The sequence below is a fragment of the Kogia breviceps genome, chromosome 1 (genome assembly GCF_026419965.1).
Source record: "Kogia breviceps isolate mKogBre1 chromosome 1, mKogBre1 haplotype 1, whole genome shotgun sequence".
In the NCBI taxonomy this organism is placed as follows: Eukaryota; Metazoa; Chordata; class Mammalia; order Artiodactyla; family Physeteridae; genus Kogia; species Kogia breviceps.
Window position 1 is genome coordinate 16,458,531 of NC_081310.1, and position 19,486 is coordinate 16,478,016.

General features: G+C 42.9%; 1 protein-coding gene across 4 annotated transcripts in view; it reads left to right on the forward strand.

Moving 5' to 3' along the window:
• The window catches only part of TGFB2 (transforming growth factor beta 2), an 84,103-nt gene that overhangs the window by 49,623 nt on the left and 14,994 nt on the right, over positions 1-19,486 (forward strand). For all 4 annotated transcript variants that reach the window (XM_059056000.2, XM_067027764.1, XM_059055992.2 and 1 more), the window contains one exon: positions 2,441-2,604. In XM_059056000.2, coding sequence (XP_058911983.1) covers positions 2,441-2,604 — 164 coding nt within the window. The remainder of the gene's footprint in view (positions 1-2,440; positions 2,605-19,486) is intronic.

Sequence of the window (19,486 nt, forward strand, 5' to 3'; positions counted from 1 at the left end):
GCCTAGGACAGGATCATTGGATGATTTGCTTAGAAGAAGGAGAAACAAAATTGACCTCCTGGTCCAAAGCGGCCATAAAAAGAAAGTGTGTTTATGGGCAGAGGACCAGAAAGGGAAAAAAATTGTTCAAAGTTTAATAAACACAAAAGAGAATAAAAATAAATCTCAAGAGCACTTATTTACAAACTTGATGGAAGGATACGGTTGGCGCTGGCGGGTGTGAATGATGGGTGTCCGTGGAAGTAACACAGGCCTGAAGGGGGTTCCAATAAGAGGGAGAAAACCAGTGAGATGTTTACTCTTGCTAATGGCAGGAAATGCACTGAAGTAGCTTTGCGCCTTCAGGATGCTCTTGCAAAGCATGTTTGACGCTTCTGCTGTCTAACGGGGAGGCCATGCGAACTTGAACGCAGCCACTAGGCCTGTGGAAGGTTCTGGCCAAACTAGAGAGTGTGTGAAGCCAGGAGGCCTGGCCCCAGCCCTCCCCAGGCCTCTCTACCTGGGCCCCCAGACTGTTTTCAGCCGAGCTGATCAGGATGGGGCAAGCCTGCCCAATCACCTGGGCTGGGCACGTTCCAGCGGAGAGAAAGGTCAGTTTGTTCCTGCAGCTACCTTTGCAAATTGCTAAGCTAGGGGCTCCCCAAACCTTTCTGGCTGGGTGAATGTTTGTCTGCCTGATACTGTCCACCAAGTATTTCACAGTAGTGATGCAGCGGACCATCCCCGTGTCTGCATGAATACCTTCTTTCCTCTGAAACGTGGGTGCTTTAGATTTGGGGGGTTTTGTTTTCTTGCTTGTTTGTTTTTGTTTCTGAGGCTTCTGAGCTACAAAGCTTCAATTCACACAGTCCTTTGTGAAGCAGTCATCGAGCAGAGCATGGTTTGAAATTCACCACTTCTCCATGAGCTGCTTTCCAGCAGCCACAGGACATGGGAAAGGGATGGGGAAAAGCCTCTGTGAGGGAAAAAAGTTCAGAGCTCTTAAGACGAGGAAATGTTGGTGTGTTCCTAGCATTTTTTTTTTTTTTCAGTGTAATTGTCAGGGCGTGGATTTCCCAGGAAATCACAAAAGGTATTTATTTCTATTTTAAGATCAGCAGGATGGTTCACTTATTTAATAAGAAGCTAGTCTTGCCAATAGCCAGATGCCTGAGTCTTTCAAGACTCCTGTTGATGACCAGCTTCGTAAACAGTGGGTATTTGGTGAGCTCCATGTGTGCAGAGCCCTGTCCTAGGTAGATGGGGAAAAATAAAGACCTGGAAAATATGGTTAGTCCTCAAGATTCTTAAAATTTCATGGGGAAACAAAATAAGCAAACATAATAATGAAGTAATAAAAACGTTTGTAAGAAGCCATAAAAAAAATGAATGATTATGTTGCAATGAAGTGACATAATTGAGGAGGGGGTAGAAAATCATGGAGCCGTCAAGAGTTGGATGGAACATTCCAGAATAACGAAAGTAAGTTTGCAGGAGATTTTGGAAGAGTATTGTAGAAATATACCTATTCTACCTTTACTGTAGGAACGTACCTGTAACAGGTGGTCTGCCCAGTGTAGGTGCTTAATATATCGGTGTTGTATATGAAGTCTGGGGATAGAATTTGGACTTGCTTTGGTTTGGGGGTAACCTCAAGTTGCATATTCAAAGGCAATGACAGTTTACTACAAAATAACAGCAAAATTCTAGCAGCCCGTGAACTTGAAATTGCTGTGGGCTTTCTGCATCTCTGTATTTTTCATGGCTCAGAACAGAAGGCATTTGGGTTGCTTTTTTTTTCTCTTCATTAGCTAGGATTCCCTCCCACCAATGGACATTTATGCCGAATAAAGAATTTTAAGACTGGACTGGTATAGCCAGTATCTGTGTATTTTTATGCAAATGTCCTCACCCTAACTTGTCTAGAGGGTGTATTTGGTCCTATGTGTGTGAAAGACCAAATTATCAAAGCCAAAAAAGATGCAGTCCATGAAGCTGGAGAGAGCAGAGTGTTTGAGTGCCAAAATTTCAAGGAAAAAGAATACATGGGCAAACTGCTTGCCATTAGGAGCTCTTTTCCTGGCACAACTGATGAAAGTGTACGCAAGTCCAACGGCTCTCTCCAGGCATCCACTGTCATGAACTTGTTCCAATTTATAACCGTCTAGGGTTTTCCACCACTCTGTCAACTTTCAAAGGAGAGGGTTAACTTTTATAGCCTCAAATGGAGTTGGAAGTGGTTTGTTAATCCCTATTAATCGGCTGCTCCTGTAACCAAATGCAGATGTTTATATTTTTTTTTCTGGTTCAATTGTTAATGATATTAAATTGGCCATTGGAAATGAAATCATTCTGTAGATATTTCCCGTATGGTTTCTTAAGACTGTCTCATGCTGCGTGCTCTTTTGTGAGAGAACAATGGATTTTTATCATTTTGAATGATTGCCCTAACTTTTTACAGATGCCATCCCGCCCACTTTCTACAGACCCTACTTCAGAATTGTCCGATTTGACGTCTCCGCCATGGAGAAGAATGCTTCCAATTTGGTGAAGGCCGAGTTCAGAGTCTTTCGTTTACAGAACCCGAAAGCCAGAGTGCCTGAACAACGGATCGAACTGTATCAGGTAACTTTTGTTTGGGTTGTTTGAATGGACAATCAATTTGAAGTCTTAGGATAAAGGACTTCCTACAGACTGAGATTTTCTGAACTGAGATACACCGTTTTTCTACATGCATAATCATGACATAGACCCTCATTTATTATTCCTCTCACAGTGACAGTTCATTCCTCACTTTCTCAGGAAGGCAGAACATTTAGAGTGAAGGGGGGAAGCTCTGGGCATGAATGGCTAGAGTGGCCACCCTCGGCAGGGCTCAAGTTGAGAAGTCCACCCCCTACTCTGTAAAGTCAGATGATGTAGGACCAGTCTCAGCCCAAGAAGGGAAGTCAGCTACCTTTCTTTTCTCATTCGATGGCCATCCCTTTCTCCTTTTCTTCCCTCCTCACTTCCTTCCTGTTGTCTCTCTCTCCATCTTTTTCACTCTCTTTTCTTCCTCTCTTTGCTACCTGCTGTCTCTTCACTAACCTCATCCTGCCTCCTTTTCCTCTCTGATTCTACCCGCATTCTAGTCCATCCCACACCAGATGCACATCCTCTGTTCAGCACTGTCCACCATGATTTCAGGCAGTCCTGACATCTCATCTCCCTAAGTACAGTTGCTAGGCAGCTGTGTCAAAAGATGATGATGGTGGTGATGATGATGATGATGATGATATGATGATCATGATGACAATGGTGGTAATGATGATATGATGATGATGATGATGATGGTGGTGGTGATGATGACATGATGATGATGATATGGTGGTGATGATGATGATATGGCGATGATGATGATATGATGATGATATGGTGATGATATGGTGATGATGATGATGATATGGCGATGATGATGATATGATGATGATGATGATATGGTGATGATGATGTGATACGGCGATGATGATGATGGTGGTGATGATGATGATGATGGTGATGATGATTATATGATGATGATGATGATGATATGTTGATGGTGATGATGATGATATGATGATATGGTGGTGATGATGATATGATGATAATGATAATGGTGGTGATGATGATATGATGATGATGATGATGATGATGATATGTTGATGGTGATGATATGATGATGATATGATGATGATGATGATGATGATGATATGGTGATGATATGATGACGATTATGATGTGCTGCTGCTGATGGTGATGATATGGTGATGGTGATGATATGATGATGATGATGTGATGATGATGATACCAAGTTACTGAGATATGAAAGATGTTCTTAACAGCTTATTACTCACGTGGGTTATCGGGCAGTAGCATCAGCATTACCTAGGAGCTGGGAGAAATGCAGAATCTCAGGCCCCAGCCCAGACCTACCAAATCAGAATGCACAGAATGTAGATCAGAATCTAGATTTTTATCAAGATCTTTAGGGGATCTGATACACATGAAAGCACTGCTCTGAAAGCCCTGAGTTGGGCAGGGGAGGCAGATCAGGTCATAGTGAATATGTCATAGTGTCATACGAACAGTGTCTGTAGAGGGCAGAGTTGGAAAGATTTCACCAGGGACTTGACGTTTGGATGGGGCCTCAAGAAGTATCTGTTAAAACAGGATGAGGGATGCTCATTCTTGACAGAAGGAGCCGCTTGTACCAAAACAGGGTCTCCTTTGAAGGGGCCTGTTGAGGGTACCAAAGAGATGGTACTCAGTGCCAGGAGGTGAGGAGAGACTAGGGCGGAGTGTTGCCCTCCAGGGAAGATATGTAGAGGGAGACTGAATAAGAACAGACCCGAGAACCCCAATGTTAAGGAGGAGGCCTGTGAGACAATATGACTAGAAAGCGTGCTTACTTGAGGGAAAGAAAGGAATTGACATCTGCATGTGGAGACCTCTAATTGTCCTGGATTGTAAACATTTGGAAATTTTGGCAATCTGGATAAGACTTTTCTTTGCATTTATTGGGAAAATGGAAAAATTCCCACACAAATAAGCATTGTACATGGAATCTCTGAGAAAGAGTTTGAAGTTGTTAAAACAGTTTTCAAGTACCAGTTTACATGTGTGTTCATGAGAAGTAGTTCTTGCTTAGATCCTCAGGGACCTCTCCGTGGAGACCTTAAAATCTTAATGCGCATTCTAAGAGTATCAGACAGGGTCGGCTTTCTGTGTACCAGCCCCGCTGCTAAGCCCTTTATAAGTATTGCCTACATTTGTATCCACAGCTCTCCTGTGAAGTTTGCATGATGAGGTATCTTTTTATTTCATTTATTGACATATAACAGATGTATAACATTGTATTAGTTCAAGGTGTACATCCTTGAATGAGGTTTTGATATATGTATATATTGCAGAATGATCACCACAAAAGTTTAGTTATCATGTACCACTTCACATAGTCACATTTTTTTTCCCTTTGTGGTAAGAACTTTTAAGATGTACTCTCTTATTTCAAATATTTAATACACTATTACAAACTATTTTCACCATATTGTACGTTACATCCCCAGAACTTATTCATCTTACAACTGGAAGTTCGTAGCTTTAGACCACCTTCACTCATTCCAAATATTCTTTCTACTACTGGATTCTTTCTCCTTTTTACAGAGAAAGATGCTGAGTCACAGAGAAATTAAGTCACTTGGCCAGGGTCACACAGCTAGGAAGAGGCAGGGCAGGGATACAGGTCCAGCTCTGATTCTCAAGCACTCACTCCTCACCACATTTGCTGTTTGTAGCAAATCCTTCGCTACCTCTTTGCCTCAATATCAGCCAGAATAGAAGAAAAATAAGAGAAACTAGGCCGGCCAGAGGGTGGAGCGGTATTAGGAGGGAAAGCAAAGACTGAGTTCTCTGAAAAAGCAGCTTGATCAAAGGTAGCCAGAGATATATTGCAAGGTGATTTGAAAAATAAAAACAAAAACATGATGCCCTGTCCTCTTTTTTTCTTCTTTTTCAATTAAGTCTCTCGTACATGCCTCTCTGTGCAGATAGATTGTTCTCTCTGGCCCTGTTTCAATGACGTGACTTCAGTTCATTGAAGGCAAGCTCTGTTAGGTTTTGTTGCCTGTAACGGAAGCTGCTAAATCACCATTATTCTTTGGCTCCTAACCTTGGTCCGAGGAGTGGCCTCTGATAGCGGGTTACTGATAGTTTGTCTTCCTCCCAGAGGCCATGTCATCTCCGGGAGGGGATCTGTCCCTGTAGGCTGGTAATTTACAGGACCTCAGTGAGTCCTCAGTGGATGTGTACCTTCCCAGAGGTTATTGCAGCACTGGCCACCCCATGACACAAGCAGCAGGCTCTGCTCCCATTAAAGCCCCCCAATTGGAAAAGATACAGCCCAAAACAGAAGCTCATCGTATGGAGAACATGACCTTGGGCTTGTTCAGTGACACTGAACACGGGATCCAGGAAGGAGGTAGTTTTAGAGGAAAATAAGGAAGAATAACATCTCCTTATCTATCTGGAGCTCAGCTATGCAGCAATCTAACCTCCTGAAACACAGCCAAAGTCCAGGTAGTAAGTCAGAGAGATCCCTGAGCAGCCCTCACAGAAGACACAGCGCACACACACACAGCTGACTCACTGGAAAGGCAGCCTTTAGTCCTCTCTGGGACCACAAGAAATTCGAAGCACTGGATTAGAAGGAGTGCTGGGGGAAGACACTCTGACAGGAGGAGATGACCCTTTAGGCTTGAGAAGTTTGCCTGTGCACCGCGGTAATGCCAGCCCAGAAGATCAAGTCACAGAATGCAGTGCCTGTATGGACAGCTTTCCTAAATCTTACCCTGTTTGGAGCTAACCCAATCTTTATCTCTGTGGCACCCTATCTGGATTCTGACATCTGCTCGTGGCCTTTTTATTTGGAGTCCCATTTTTGGCTTGTTCTTCTCCAACTTGCCACTTGCCTTCCATGCATTTGGAACTCTTCGTGGCCTTCAGTGATAAACTTCCTCTTCAAGTCCCGGGACAGAAATCGATGCTCACAATAACGGCTTTCCATTAGGCAGGTGAGGCTAAATTATATTCAGGTAACTGAACACGTGCCGTAAAGTACTAGAGGGTTTTCTATGCAAAATTGCTGAAATGTTATTTTGAAAAATAAAATACTCAGTGCTTAAATGGGCAGATCTGTAGCTATGTGGAGAGCTCAACTATTCAGAAGAACAAAGCCTCTGAAGTTTCTAGATTCCCTTTGACTATTGTATTACTGGACACATGGTTGACAATCTGCTTCCTAGAGGAAGTGAGATAGGATGACTAGGAATAGGTTTTCAGGGTGTTTAGATGATTGTATGGATGATTTATTAGGATTCCTCGGGACATCGATTTTAAGCAGGGGGAGTGTGTGTGTGTGTGTGTGTGTGTGTGTGTGTGTGTGTGTGTGTACGCGTGCGCGCGAGCTCACATGTGGGTGAAGGAGGTGCTTCCCCACCTCTAAATGCCCTGGGGGAGCTTCTACAAGGCCTGTCCTCAGCCCCTTTCCTGGAGATTCTGATTTTCTCTGGAGAGGAAAAGATTTGCCTCTGGACAGACGTGGTTTCGAAAAGCTCCCCTCATGATTCAGATATGATCATTCTCCAGTCTCCATTGGGAATCACAGATGTAAGGCATATCCCAAGTTTTGGGGGTCATTCTGTCCCATAAAATGTATATGGGTCCCCTTTCTAGAGTCCGAATCCCAGGCTAGAAAGACCTAAGCTAGCATTTCCGGGAGTGAGTTCAGAGTTAGTTTTGTCCAGGGCTGTGCATCTGCTGATGTCTCCCTGCCTGGGAGAGTCAGGATACCCGAGCTTCTGTGGAAATCATGTTTAGTTTGGCAAGGCGATTCTCACTCTTCTCCCCTCTGCAGAGTGGTCTGTCAGAGCTGTGATGAATGGTGGTAATACAAAACCTCACTGTCCTCCTGCTACCTCTGACTTCTGTTGTGTGAACAGGTTCTAAAGAGCATATACTGGTGTGATCATAGTATGACTTCAGATGTACACCAGTATCGGAGGAAATACGACAGGGATAAAGCCTTCCGATATGAAGGGAAAGAGGGCAAAAAAGAGGAACACGGAAAATTTTTCCAAATAGGGGTGACCCTTACCATATTTTTAGAGATTTATGACAAAGGCAGCCTTTATTGAAATATGCTCCGATAAAGCTGCAGTGCTCTGGGAATGCTTTTGAACCTACTAATATTTAGTAGAGCTCTCAGCCCATTTGGAAAATGGAATACATCTTTCTCTGATTAAGTTGTGCTTGTATTTATGATTAAAATCATGCCCGGAGTTATGAGAGGGAAAAAAAATAGGAGAGGGGAATCTTCTTCAACTGACTATCACCAACAAGAGCAAGGGTATCTGCCATCTTGGAGGGGGCTAAGTCCCCAATTTCACAAGCAATGAAATGAAGCACCAAGAAATTAATAACTTACGTAAGGGTGCCCTTCCTGATTTATTCCTCCCCCACCCCCTTTCCCCTTTGGTAACCAAAAGTTTGTTTTCTCTGTCTGTGTGTCTATTTACTGTTCATTGAAAACTTTCCCACCTCTAGGATAATAGGATTTGTACCTTTGTAATGTTTCGATGACCTAGTCACTGTATAACAAACTACCCCCAAATTTCATCGCCTCAAATATCAATTATTTTATTGATTTTTAAGGGTCAGAAGCTTGGGCAAGGCTTGGCTGGGCTGTTCTTCTGCTCCATGTGACTTCGACTGGGGCCACTTGATGGTGTTCAGGTAGCAGCTGGTCTGGTCTGGAGGATCTGTGATGAGTTTGCTCATAAGCTTGGAGCTTGGATGGGATGACTGAGCCCCTCCTCCTCTCTAAATGGTTTCAGGACGTATCCACGCAGTCTCCTCAGAAGAGTAGTCAGGCTTTTTACATGAGGCTCAAGGGGCCAAGGGGCCAAGGCGGAAGCTGCCAGTCGGCTTAAAAACAAGGCCCAGAACTAGCAGAGCATCATTTTCACCTTATTCTATAGATCAAATGACCTACAGCCCAGCCCAGATTCAAAGGGAAAGGAAATAGACCGCAACTCTTGGTGGGAGGAGTGTCAAAGAAGTTGCAGCCGTCTTTAATCTGCCACACTAACCCACTGTATGGAGTGGTAGCTAGCAAATTCCAAGTGAGCTCCTCCTAACGTTGGCACCAGAACTGGTGCCAGCCATCTAGAGATAAATCAGGCTCAGACTCTGCCTTCCAGTTGCTCAGGGTCGGGTGGAGGAACAGACGTGTAAACGGTGTCTCAACAGTACCGTCTTTCCACTAATAGAGATATACCCAAGGGACTCGTAGAACCAAATTTGGAGAATCCAGAGGAATGCCTCAGAACTCATTCCTTCCAGAAAGGGAGCTGTGAGAATTTGGGGGCAGTCTGCCATCTTGTTTGGACTCCTTGGGTGGACAGGCAGATAATTCCAATATACCATGTGCCTGACTCAAGAGATTTCTTTGAGCCCAACAATATTGATAGCAGGAATATCTGAATGCATCAGATTGAGATAGGAGCAGGTCTGGTTCATTGCTATGCACAGCATTTTCTTTTATTCACTCGTTCACTAGTCACCCTTAATGAGACAGCATGATGTAGTGTTCACTGGTATGGGCATTGTGATCCAAGTTTTTTTTTAAGAATTCCAGTTCACTTGCTGTTTATTGTAAGGTTGAAATAAAACAGTGTATATAACTGTCGGAAGGAGAGTTAGCAGTCAACCTAGGGCAGTTCCCTTCCTTCCTCATCATCTCTTAGATTTTGACATCTAAGTCTTTGATTCCTCCAAGAGGAAGAGCTCTCTACAGAATTACCTGCCAGAGTCAGTTGCCAGGTTATCATTCGATGAATTTATTAGCTTGAGACCACTAAAAAAAAACCATGCAAAAGAACTCCCTGGGAGGCAATGAAATATACTGGGTTCGTACATCATACATCAGGAGAAAAATGTCACCTTCTCACATGGGGCTGGTGTGAGGCCACAAATGTTGGTGTCAGATCTTGGTAGAATACAGTCTGCTGGTAGTTCCCTATTAATCAGTAGAAGATAAAGTGCTGGGATGAAACAAGCTCGGTGGATTTCCAAGGCACCTTAGATTTCCCGACCATGGCCTTAAGAGGGGCAATGGTGGTGTTTATTTTTGTAGAGGTAGGACATCCAGCTTCAGTTGAAGTCACCTTTGCCTTAGCAAAGGAACTCCCCCCTCTACAGAATACTCTATCAGACCTGTGATGAACAAAAGTAAAATAAAATCTGTCCTCCTGCTTTTTCTGACCTCTTTCTTTAATCCTTGGGATTGATTGGTTGATGTATTTATTTATTTTGGCCGTGCTGTGCAGCATGTGGATCTTAGTTCTTCGACCAGGGATCAAACCCGTGCCCCTGCCATGGAAGTGTGGAGTCCTAATCACTGGACCACCAGGGAATTCCCAATCTTTGGATTTTAATGCCTAGTTGGATTTGCATTTGTACAGTAATGGGTTTGTCAAATGCGATGAAATCTCATCTTTAGAGATCCCTTGCAAGGCTATACAAAACAGCAGCTAAATCCTAAGTCATTTATATCCATTTATCTTTGGCTTCAAGCTGTATAGTCCATATGAAATGATTTTTCAGATTTGAGGGTGAAAGAGTGGATTGATGTTTACAGAGCAAAATAAGTAAACAAAGATGTTAGTGGGGAGGAGCGAATCCCCAGCTACTTTTAATGGACATTGTATCTCATCTCCGTGAAAGATTTTAAGCGATGCACACCCCTAAGGCTTTACAGTGATAATTCAAGGTAGATGGCCTTGGCCTGCTTTTTATTTATTATTTATTTATTTATTTATTTTTGACTACACTGGGTCTCTGTTGCTGTGTGCGGCTTTCTCTAGTTGCAGCGAGCAGGGGCCACTCTTTGTTGAGGTAGGTGGGCTTCTCATTGCGGTGGCTTCTCTTGTTGCAGAGCACGGGCTCTAGGCACACGGGATTCAGTAGTTGTGGCACGCGGGCTCAGCAGTTGTGGCTCGCGGGCTTAGTTGCTCCGCGGCATGTGAGATCTTCCCGGACCAGGGCTCGAACCCGTGTCCCCTGCATTGGCAGGCGGATTCTTAACCACTGCGCCACCAGGGGAGCCCTGGCCTGCTTTTTAAGGGACTCTAAAGCTGCAAAATGAAGGGTGAGGTTCCTGTCATTACAGGGACCACAGCACTAGTGGGGTTAATGAAAATTAACCTTTTCCTAATCGCAGACACATGTGCACGCACATGCATATATGTGCCGTTGTACACGTGCACGCGTGCACACACACAGAGTTCAGCTTTCATTTCTCATATTGCCCAAGGCTGTGTAAAATATAAAGAGGTCAGCCAAGAAACCCGACTGTCTGTTAAATTTGACTTGCAAAAAGTGCTACTGAAAAAAAAAAAATGTATACTGAGCTCCTGTTGTCCAGAATTTTACAACGTACAATCCCCTTAATACTGATCCCCTTAATACTAACCCTGGCGCCACGTTGGAGACACATGAGGTATAGTAACCCACTTTAAAAAAAGCCGTGAGGTATAATAAACACTTTGTTTGTACAAGGCTGTTAATCTCAGGTTTTTGCAAACTGATCGAATGACACGCTCGCCTCGTAAGGAAATTGGACAGTTATCATTTGCATTAGGTTATGACATTACCCAAAGCCTATGAACGCTGTGAGCAGACAGGACCCCCAAAATGCTGTGAACAGTAGTCCTTCCCCACTGTATTCAAAGAAATGTTAATAATCGTGCAGTGGTAACTAATAATTCTCTGTTCTTTTGCATAGCGTGGCTCGGTAACCGTGTTGAGAATTATCGCTAACCCACGCAGTGCTTACTGTCTGCTGGGTACTATTTTAAGTGCGTTACAAAGATTGATTCATTTAATCGTTATAATAACCTTATGAGGTGGTTACTATTATTATCTTCATTTTACAAATGAGGAAACTGAGGCACAGAGAGGTTGAGAAACTTGCCCAGGCCACACATCTTGGAAGAGGCAGAGCCAGGATTCTAACGCAGGCAGTCCGGCCCCAAAGGCCATGCTGTTGACTGCGTTGCCCTGCGTTGGTGGGAGGAGTCCAGGGTTTGGAGTTGGGCTAGTGTGAGTTCCAGGTGTGGCTTTCCCCCTTGGGGAGCCTGAGGAAGTCACATCACCGAGATGATTTCTGTATCAGTAAAATGTGGATAAAAGCACCTACTTGGCAAGGATTTTGTAAGGCGTGGAGAGCATGCATGGAAACTCCTAGCACAATATTAGTCGACTCAGTGGTTACTATTATTATGATGATTATTGTTTCCAAAGCATTGGCTTTGAACTTTTATCAGAAACAATCTCTTAAATTTACGATCTGCTCCAAATCTCTTAGTAATGAAAACTCACCTTAGCCCCTAGTGCTGCGGGTCCTGGGTTTGCAGTGGCTGCCCCAGAAGTTAGCTTCAGGACCTTCCTTAGATAATATTTTCAACTCACTCCGTGTGTGGTGGTCTCATTCAATCGCTGGTGAGTAGCTCTGGGGAGGAAAGAAGAAAAACATTGCAGCCAGTCAGGCCTGCGTTCACCTTTCACCTTTTTTATTTACTAGCTTTCGGGTCTTACAAATCACTCATCTCTCTGAGCCTCAGATTTTCTTCATGCACTGGAGGTTGACAGTTCTTGTCTAATGAGTTGCTGGGAGGAGAACACAGCACGCTGGCCGCGTCAGGAGTGGATTATTTTCACCAGCGTTTTGCTGGTCGTCTAGAACATGGTTTACACTTCCCCTAGAGAGGGTTTGTGATTGTGAAACTACTCCGTGATGATGTCCGTGGTCTCTTGTTGGATGAGGTCATTCATCTCTGATTGGATGAGGTGTCAACTGACCCATTTCCGGGGATCAGTGGAGCAGAGCAGAATTATGGGAACAGCCACGATGTTAGCATCCTGGGCGTTTGCTTTATAAAAACTCCAAGGGCAGCTGCGATGAGTTGGGGGCTGTGATGTGCCCTGCTTTTCTTTTTGAAGAAACCATCACAGAGTGACGGACCCCAGTGGGGATGTCTTTTTACCTCATCCCCGGCCCCATAACTACCTCTCCCTGCCTCACCACCACACGATTAGGCTTGATACCTGCTTCCTGGATTGATTTCAGTAGTTTTATTTCCATCTTGTAAACGTCTGTCAACTTTTCGATAATTCCACCAGGGCCAAAGTTGTTCCAAGGGAGGATATGTGTTTATTTCCTGATAGCAACAGTAATCAGAATATTTTGGAGGAGGGAACTTGGGGTTCTAGAACTGTGTTCACAGCCTACAAATACATAATTGAGAATTCCTTCAACGGGGACAAATCTGGATTTTTTTTTGAAAGGTACTATTGGTTTTTTAAAACTGCCAAAGTTCTAAATAAGAGGAACATAAAAAGTAATTAAGTTGATTTTCCTATTTAATGGCCATTTTTAAAAGATGGAACCGAAATCCCACCACTTCTCCCATCTCTGCTGCTACTGCCCTGGTCCCAGGGGTTCTTGCCTCTTGCTTGGGCTTTTGCAGTGGCCCCGTCTCGCTGTCTGCACCCTGGCCACCTTCGAGGCCGTTTGCAACACAGCAGTGAGGGCGGTCTCTGCCGAGAGGTTGGTCCGAGCCAGATGCCCTGGTCAGAGCCCCGTCGTGGCTTCTTACCTCACTCCGCGTAGGAGCTACAGGCCTTCTTGTGCCTTCTGAGACTTTCCCTGGACTATTGCTCCTTCGCCCCCCCAGCCGTGACTTGCCCCACTCAGGGGGCTCCCCCATCCCTGGCCTCTTTGCTGTTCCTCAGACACCCTGGGCTCACCCCCTTCTAAAGCCTGTGGCTGCTGTTCCTGCTGTCTGCGGTGCTTTTTGCCATTTTCCAGAAGGCTCCCTCTCTTCATTCCTTCAGATCTTTCCTCGAATGTCACCTGCTCGGAGACCTTCCTTGCCAACCTGTCCGACATCTCAGGTCCCTTCTTCCCAACACTTCCCGACCCTGTTCTCCACATGTCTCCTCCAGACCCTTGTCACATGCTATACTTGATCTTCTCCATCTTCATCTCATTTATGGTCTTGTCTCCACCTCTAGAGATTATCTCCCAGAACAGCACCTGGTGCATAGATGGCGTTGAATAAGTGTCTTTGAATACACTGAAGAAGCATTTCAAAATAAGATTTAAGTACAAGGATTATATATCTTTATAACTGTGTCACTTTGTTATACACCTGAAACTAACACAACATTATAAGTCAACTACACTCCAATAAAATTTTTTTTTAAAAAAGAGTTAAGTACAGGGAACATGGTGGAAGTAAGCATGTAACATCATCAGGGGACTCTTGAGAAACATCAGTTATTTGGATTTGGAAATTCTGCTACATTTGTTTTAAAGATGCCTCTGTAGCTATTAATGAAGAAAGAAATGTTGATAGCTACCCATTTTCTGTTACTTATTCAGAGCCACTTCTGGTTAAGTGAATAATAACTATGTAGGAAAAATACATATATATATAATACAGTAATGAAACTGATACTCTTGGATAACCCATAAACATGGTAGAAAAACCATGCTCTTTATTTTTTTAGATGCATTACTTTAGAATCACACCCTCTAAATTAAAGGGCTCAGCTGAAGGTAAGCAGGGACTTGAATTACAGTACGGGTCATATGGGTTGTTGGGAGCCAGAAGAAGGAAAAGGGGTTTGGGAGTGTGTTCCCTAAGTATGTGTGTGTCTGTGTTTAGTCAGAGCAGAATTGGAAGGGAATATCAAATGAGAAAATCAGAAGATACGGCAGCTTGAAGTTTTGTTGGGGATACTCATTCTTCATTTCCCCAAAGGTAGGAAACAACTGGGTAATTATTAACATCCTTAGGACTGAGCTGTGTGGTTTGGTCCCAAGGACTGACCTGACCTGTGGTCTTGACTTCATTTCTCATCAGATTCCATCATTGACTGTTGTACGGCACATGCCTCTTTCCTTGCCTGTGCGGATGTGACTTGTGTCTGGTTGAATCGTTTTCTCTGCTGTGTGATTTATATCTGATGCTCTTGTGAATGAGTTGGAGCTGCAGCATCACAGAGACTTCCGTTTGCACAAAGGACTCCTTCATCCCTCAGACCTGTAGAGATGCATTTGCTTGTTTATGCACATGTGCAGTCAGCACAAAGGCCCGTGTGTGGAGAATGAAAAAAGTGAAGGAAAAAATAGGGAATTATGAGGAGTTTTCATCACAGAGGAGAGGCTTTCCTGTGTGTGTGTGTGTGTGTGTGTGTGTGTGTGTGTGAGTGTGTGCGTGTAGCTTGCTGGTGTCATTTCCATAAAGGTCATTAAAGACCTCTGTATGCTATACTTTTACTGCACGTGGATCTGTGTCATACAGAAACATACCAATGTACATTACGTTGTACTGTAACGAGAAAGAGTTAATATCGGGACATAATAATGTAGATATCTCAGCTCCAAAGAGACTGTATTTTTAATGTGAGTCTTTCTTTTGAAGCTGATGTGTATTCCATAGGTGTGTGCTATGCAGGCTCTTGTGAAGCTCTTGTGAAGTATGCATTCCTTACGACCTCTTAGAGGGAGGCAGTCGCAAAGGAGCCACGGCAATTACAGGACGTGGTAATGGGAGAAGTAGGATAAGAGCTGGGTCTGTTAGGCCACTTTCCGAAGGATAATCATGCAGTGTGTCAGTTTGTTAGACACGCCCGAGGTGACCCAGCGCTGTTCAAGGAGGCTGCAAATAAACAGGGACAAAGGGCTATGTCTATGCCTCAGTGGAAGAGAAGCCGTTTACCCAGTTCTGATTCTAAGAGCCCACTTTCTAGTACTTGGAAATTCTACTTTCTTGCTTTTTCTCATCATTTTCATTCCCACAACAAAATATGTTAAGTAGAAAGGGTAAAATATGTATAAAATTGTTTACATTGTCAGGTGATTCTTTGTCATCATAGATAGATAGATACAGATATGGATATATAGATATAGATGTCCGTCTGTTTATCTATGAAGTCTCTGTGAGGTGTATGTCCATGTGTGTCTGTAAAATTCTGAGAAGTAGTTTCTATCACTGTAAATGACTGATTGTTCAGGGGCTTGTATGTCACTTGATCATATATGTCTTTCTAATGAAGTCTGTTAGTCAATGAGAATTTACCAAGGATGGACTGTGTAAACTACAGTGGAAAAAACTCTGGAAGAATAAGAAAGGAGTGTTTTTTGCTTTGAAGAACTTCCCCGTCAGATCAAGCATCAGAACATACACAACCCACGGTAATGCATGAACACCTACTGTTTTAGGTTGAATTGTTTCCCTTCAGAAAAGATATGTGGATGTCCTGACCTTCAGCATCCCATAACGTGACCTTATTTGGAAACAGGCTCGTTGCAGATGTAATTAGTTAAATTAACATGAGGTTACACCAGAGTAGGGTAGACCTCTAATCCTATATGGTCAGTGTCCTAAGAAGACAGGCATGTGCACATGCAAAGATGCTCAACCCCCCTAATTATTAGAGAAATGCAAATCAGAACTACAGTGAGGTATCACCTCACAGCAGTCAGAATGGCCATCATCAAGAAGTCTACAAATAACAAATGCTGGAGAGGGTGTGGAGAAAAGGGAACCCTCTTACACTGTTGGTGGGAATGTAAATTGGTGCAGCCACTATGGAGAATAGTATGGAGGTTCCTTAAAAAACTAAAAATAGAGCTACCATATGACCCAGCAGTCCCACTCCTGGGCATATATATGGAGAAAACTCTAATTGGAAAAGATACATGCACCTCAATATTCATAGCAGCACTATTTACAATAGCCAAGACACGGAAGCAACCTAAGTTAACACTGACAGATGAATGGATAAAGAAGATGTGGTACATATATACAATGGAATACTACTCAGCCATAAAAAAAGAATGAAATAATGCCATTTGCAGCAACATGGATGGACCTAGAGATTATCATACCAAGGAAGTGATGGTTTATGTTTGCTTGACTTCAAAGCCTATGAGACTTTTCCCTACACTAATGATTTCCAAAGGCACTTGGCAAGCAACATGGGTTCTTCAAAGAAACCTAAGGAATCACAGAGGGTATGGAATGGATCGGCAGAGGTGGGCAGGACTCTGGCTTAAACTGGGCCTCACGCCTTACGTACACTAGTGAAGTTCTACTTTGTTCTGCTGTATACAACACAAGACAGGGTGTTGATTAAAGAAAACAAGGCCAACCAGAAAAGAAGTAACTGGATACAGCACCAGGTTATGGCTTTGGCTCTATACAATTTAATACTGTTATCATCAAGCTGATAAAGACATCGCATGCACAGTGGTTGGTACTATGGCAAGGATAGTTTAGATGTTGAAGAGCAAACAAGGTTCAGAGAGATTCTAAAATGCTAAAAACCCAGCTCAGATAAGAAGTTCAAAGTTAATGGAGATATATGTGGAATTTCCATTTAGGTTCAAAAATGAATTGCATCGATATAGACTAGAACAGTAGTTCTCTGAGTGGCCCTTAGACCAGCAGCTTGTGCATCGCCTAGGAACAAGTTAGAAATGTAAATTCTTGTGCCCCAGCCTCATCCCTATTAAATCAGAAACTCTATAGATGTTTTAATAAGCCCTCCAGATGTGTCTAATGCAGACTAAAGTTGGAGAACCACTGGTTAGAAAAACCAACCTTCCTTCTCTTTTTGCCTTCCTTCATTTCTTTGTCTTTATTCCATGTCCTTCCCAAGAACGGACTTGGGGCGGAAAATCTGACTTAATTGTGTAAGAACAAAGGTTTTATTTTACAAAAAGTTTGGAATCAGTGGTGTGATGTGGCTCCTGCCAAAAATAAATAGTTTGCATTGAAAAGAGTGAGCAGAACAAGGGAAGCATGAGGCTCCCCCCTCCCCAATTGGCGTATTCTGTGTATTCGCCATACTCTGCTAGATTGTACCTGGAATTTGTTGAGGACCTGACTTTAAGAGGGACATCGAAAAGGGACTTGACAAGGATGGAAAGCACCACAAACCTTGTCTTGAAGCAAGAAGGTGGGGGAAGCCATCTCCTGTGATGGGGGGGCTGACATAGAGAAGAAAGAGAATTTTTCATCTTGTTCCAGGGAGCAAAATACGTACAATGTTCAAAAAGCCCCCTCAACTGGTATGAACGGGGCAAGATGTTTCCAAGCTTTTCCTACAGGGCTTTGGTAACCCAGGTAAGTCCTTCAGGCTTCTCCTCCTGCTGTAGTATTGAGATAATAAGGGCTAGGATGTCTACCTCACAGGGTTTTGTGAAGACTGAAAAATGTGAAAATGTTTCACATTCTTGAAAAGCTAACATCATTGAATGAAGATGAGGCAATGGTACTATTATTAACTAAGATGAGTTGATGGAAAGTTTAAGTCCAGGATAAAGAAAAATTTCAACCTACCAGTTGGCCCAAAGTGGGATGATCTTTCTCAACAAGTAGCAAGTTCACTGTCATGAGAGGTCTTCAGATAAAGCCAGAGTTGTTAGAGGATGAATTGTTTTGGGTTGGACAGACGGCCCCTAAGTGCCTCTCTGACACCAGTGTTTCATGACACGGATGTTAGTGCGTGAGATGAGGCAGATCTAAGGGAATGGTGCTCAGAGCCAGCGGAGTGAACATTTAATTCAGCGTTTCCTCGACACTCTGTGCACACCACTGCAAACATTTTAAACACTGAAATATATTGAAACATTAAGTACATTAAAAACATTTAAAAGGAACAAGATGGGCCCACACTTGTTAACCTGGTGTCAGTTTTTCTCTACAGCCCTATTGTTAAATTTCTCTTTCCATTAGAAGTCTGGTTGAATGGGCCCCTGGGTCCTTCTGTAGATCTGCTGATGTCTGAATATGGAAAGTAAAATCGAACCCCCAATGCTTTCTTGTAGCTTTTTGCGATGTCTCATAGGAATGGAAGAGGTGTCTTTCACAAGGTCTGAGCCAAATCCTGAGTTGATTTATAGCATTATTCCTTTAAGACTAAGCTCTCCTCTGGCTGTAATTTTACATCTAGAGTTCTGTTTCTTTTTTTTTTTTTTTTTTTTTTTTCTTTTGGCCCTGAACTATTGGGTAACAGCAGAGACTTTTGCCTCTCTCCACTCCCTGATTGGCTGGTTTCCAGTGGCAGACAGATGAATGGATCCTTTTGTGTAGGGAGTTTTGTAATTCAGGGAAGAACTGAGAGCTTTGCTACAGACAATATGTGGGTATTTTACACATATTACAGATAATGTGTATATATCTATAACGTAATGAAGGTACCCTTCAAGCATGGCTGTGGGTGGTAGCTAAGCAAGAGACAGCTAAATCTCATTTTTAATATATTAGAAGCTCTCTTCTAATTCAATCAGTAACAGTTGTGGTTCTGTTAAAGACCAAAAAAGTCAGTTAAAGCAGGGAATTATAAAAACGTGAGTTGGGGGGCAAACTTTACATTTTAATTTAAAACAGATGTATGTGTATATATGTGTACAACACACAAACACAATTTAAATGCTGACTCTTAAAATAAAATACCGAGGACTTTTCATTGACTGGTGGCTCTGCCTATTGTCAATCCATGTCTTATTTTTCGCCTAAACCACATCCATAGTGCATCATCAATACTTTCTAGTTTTTAGTTTCTTTGAAGAAGAGAGAGACGTTTCAGGACAATTGCTAAGCAAACCGAGTGCAGGATCCTTCTAGATTTTTAACATATTATTTCCTTCTTTGATAGTTATCACTCCCACATCTAAAATTAGGAAAAAAAATATATTGTGGTAAAATATACATAACATAAAATTTACCTTAACCATTTTTTAAAGTATACTATTCAGAAGCATCAAGTAAATTTATGATGTTGTACAATCATCACTGCTCTCCATTTCCAGAAATTTTTCATTATCCTAAATGGAAACTGTGTGCCCATAAAAAAT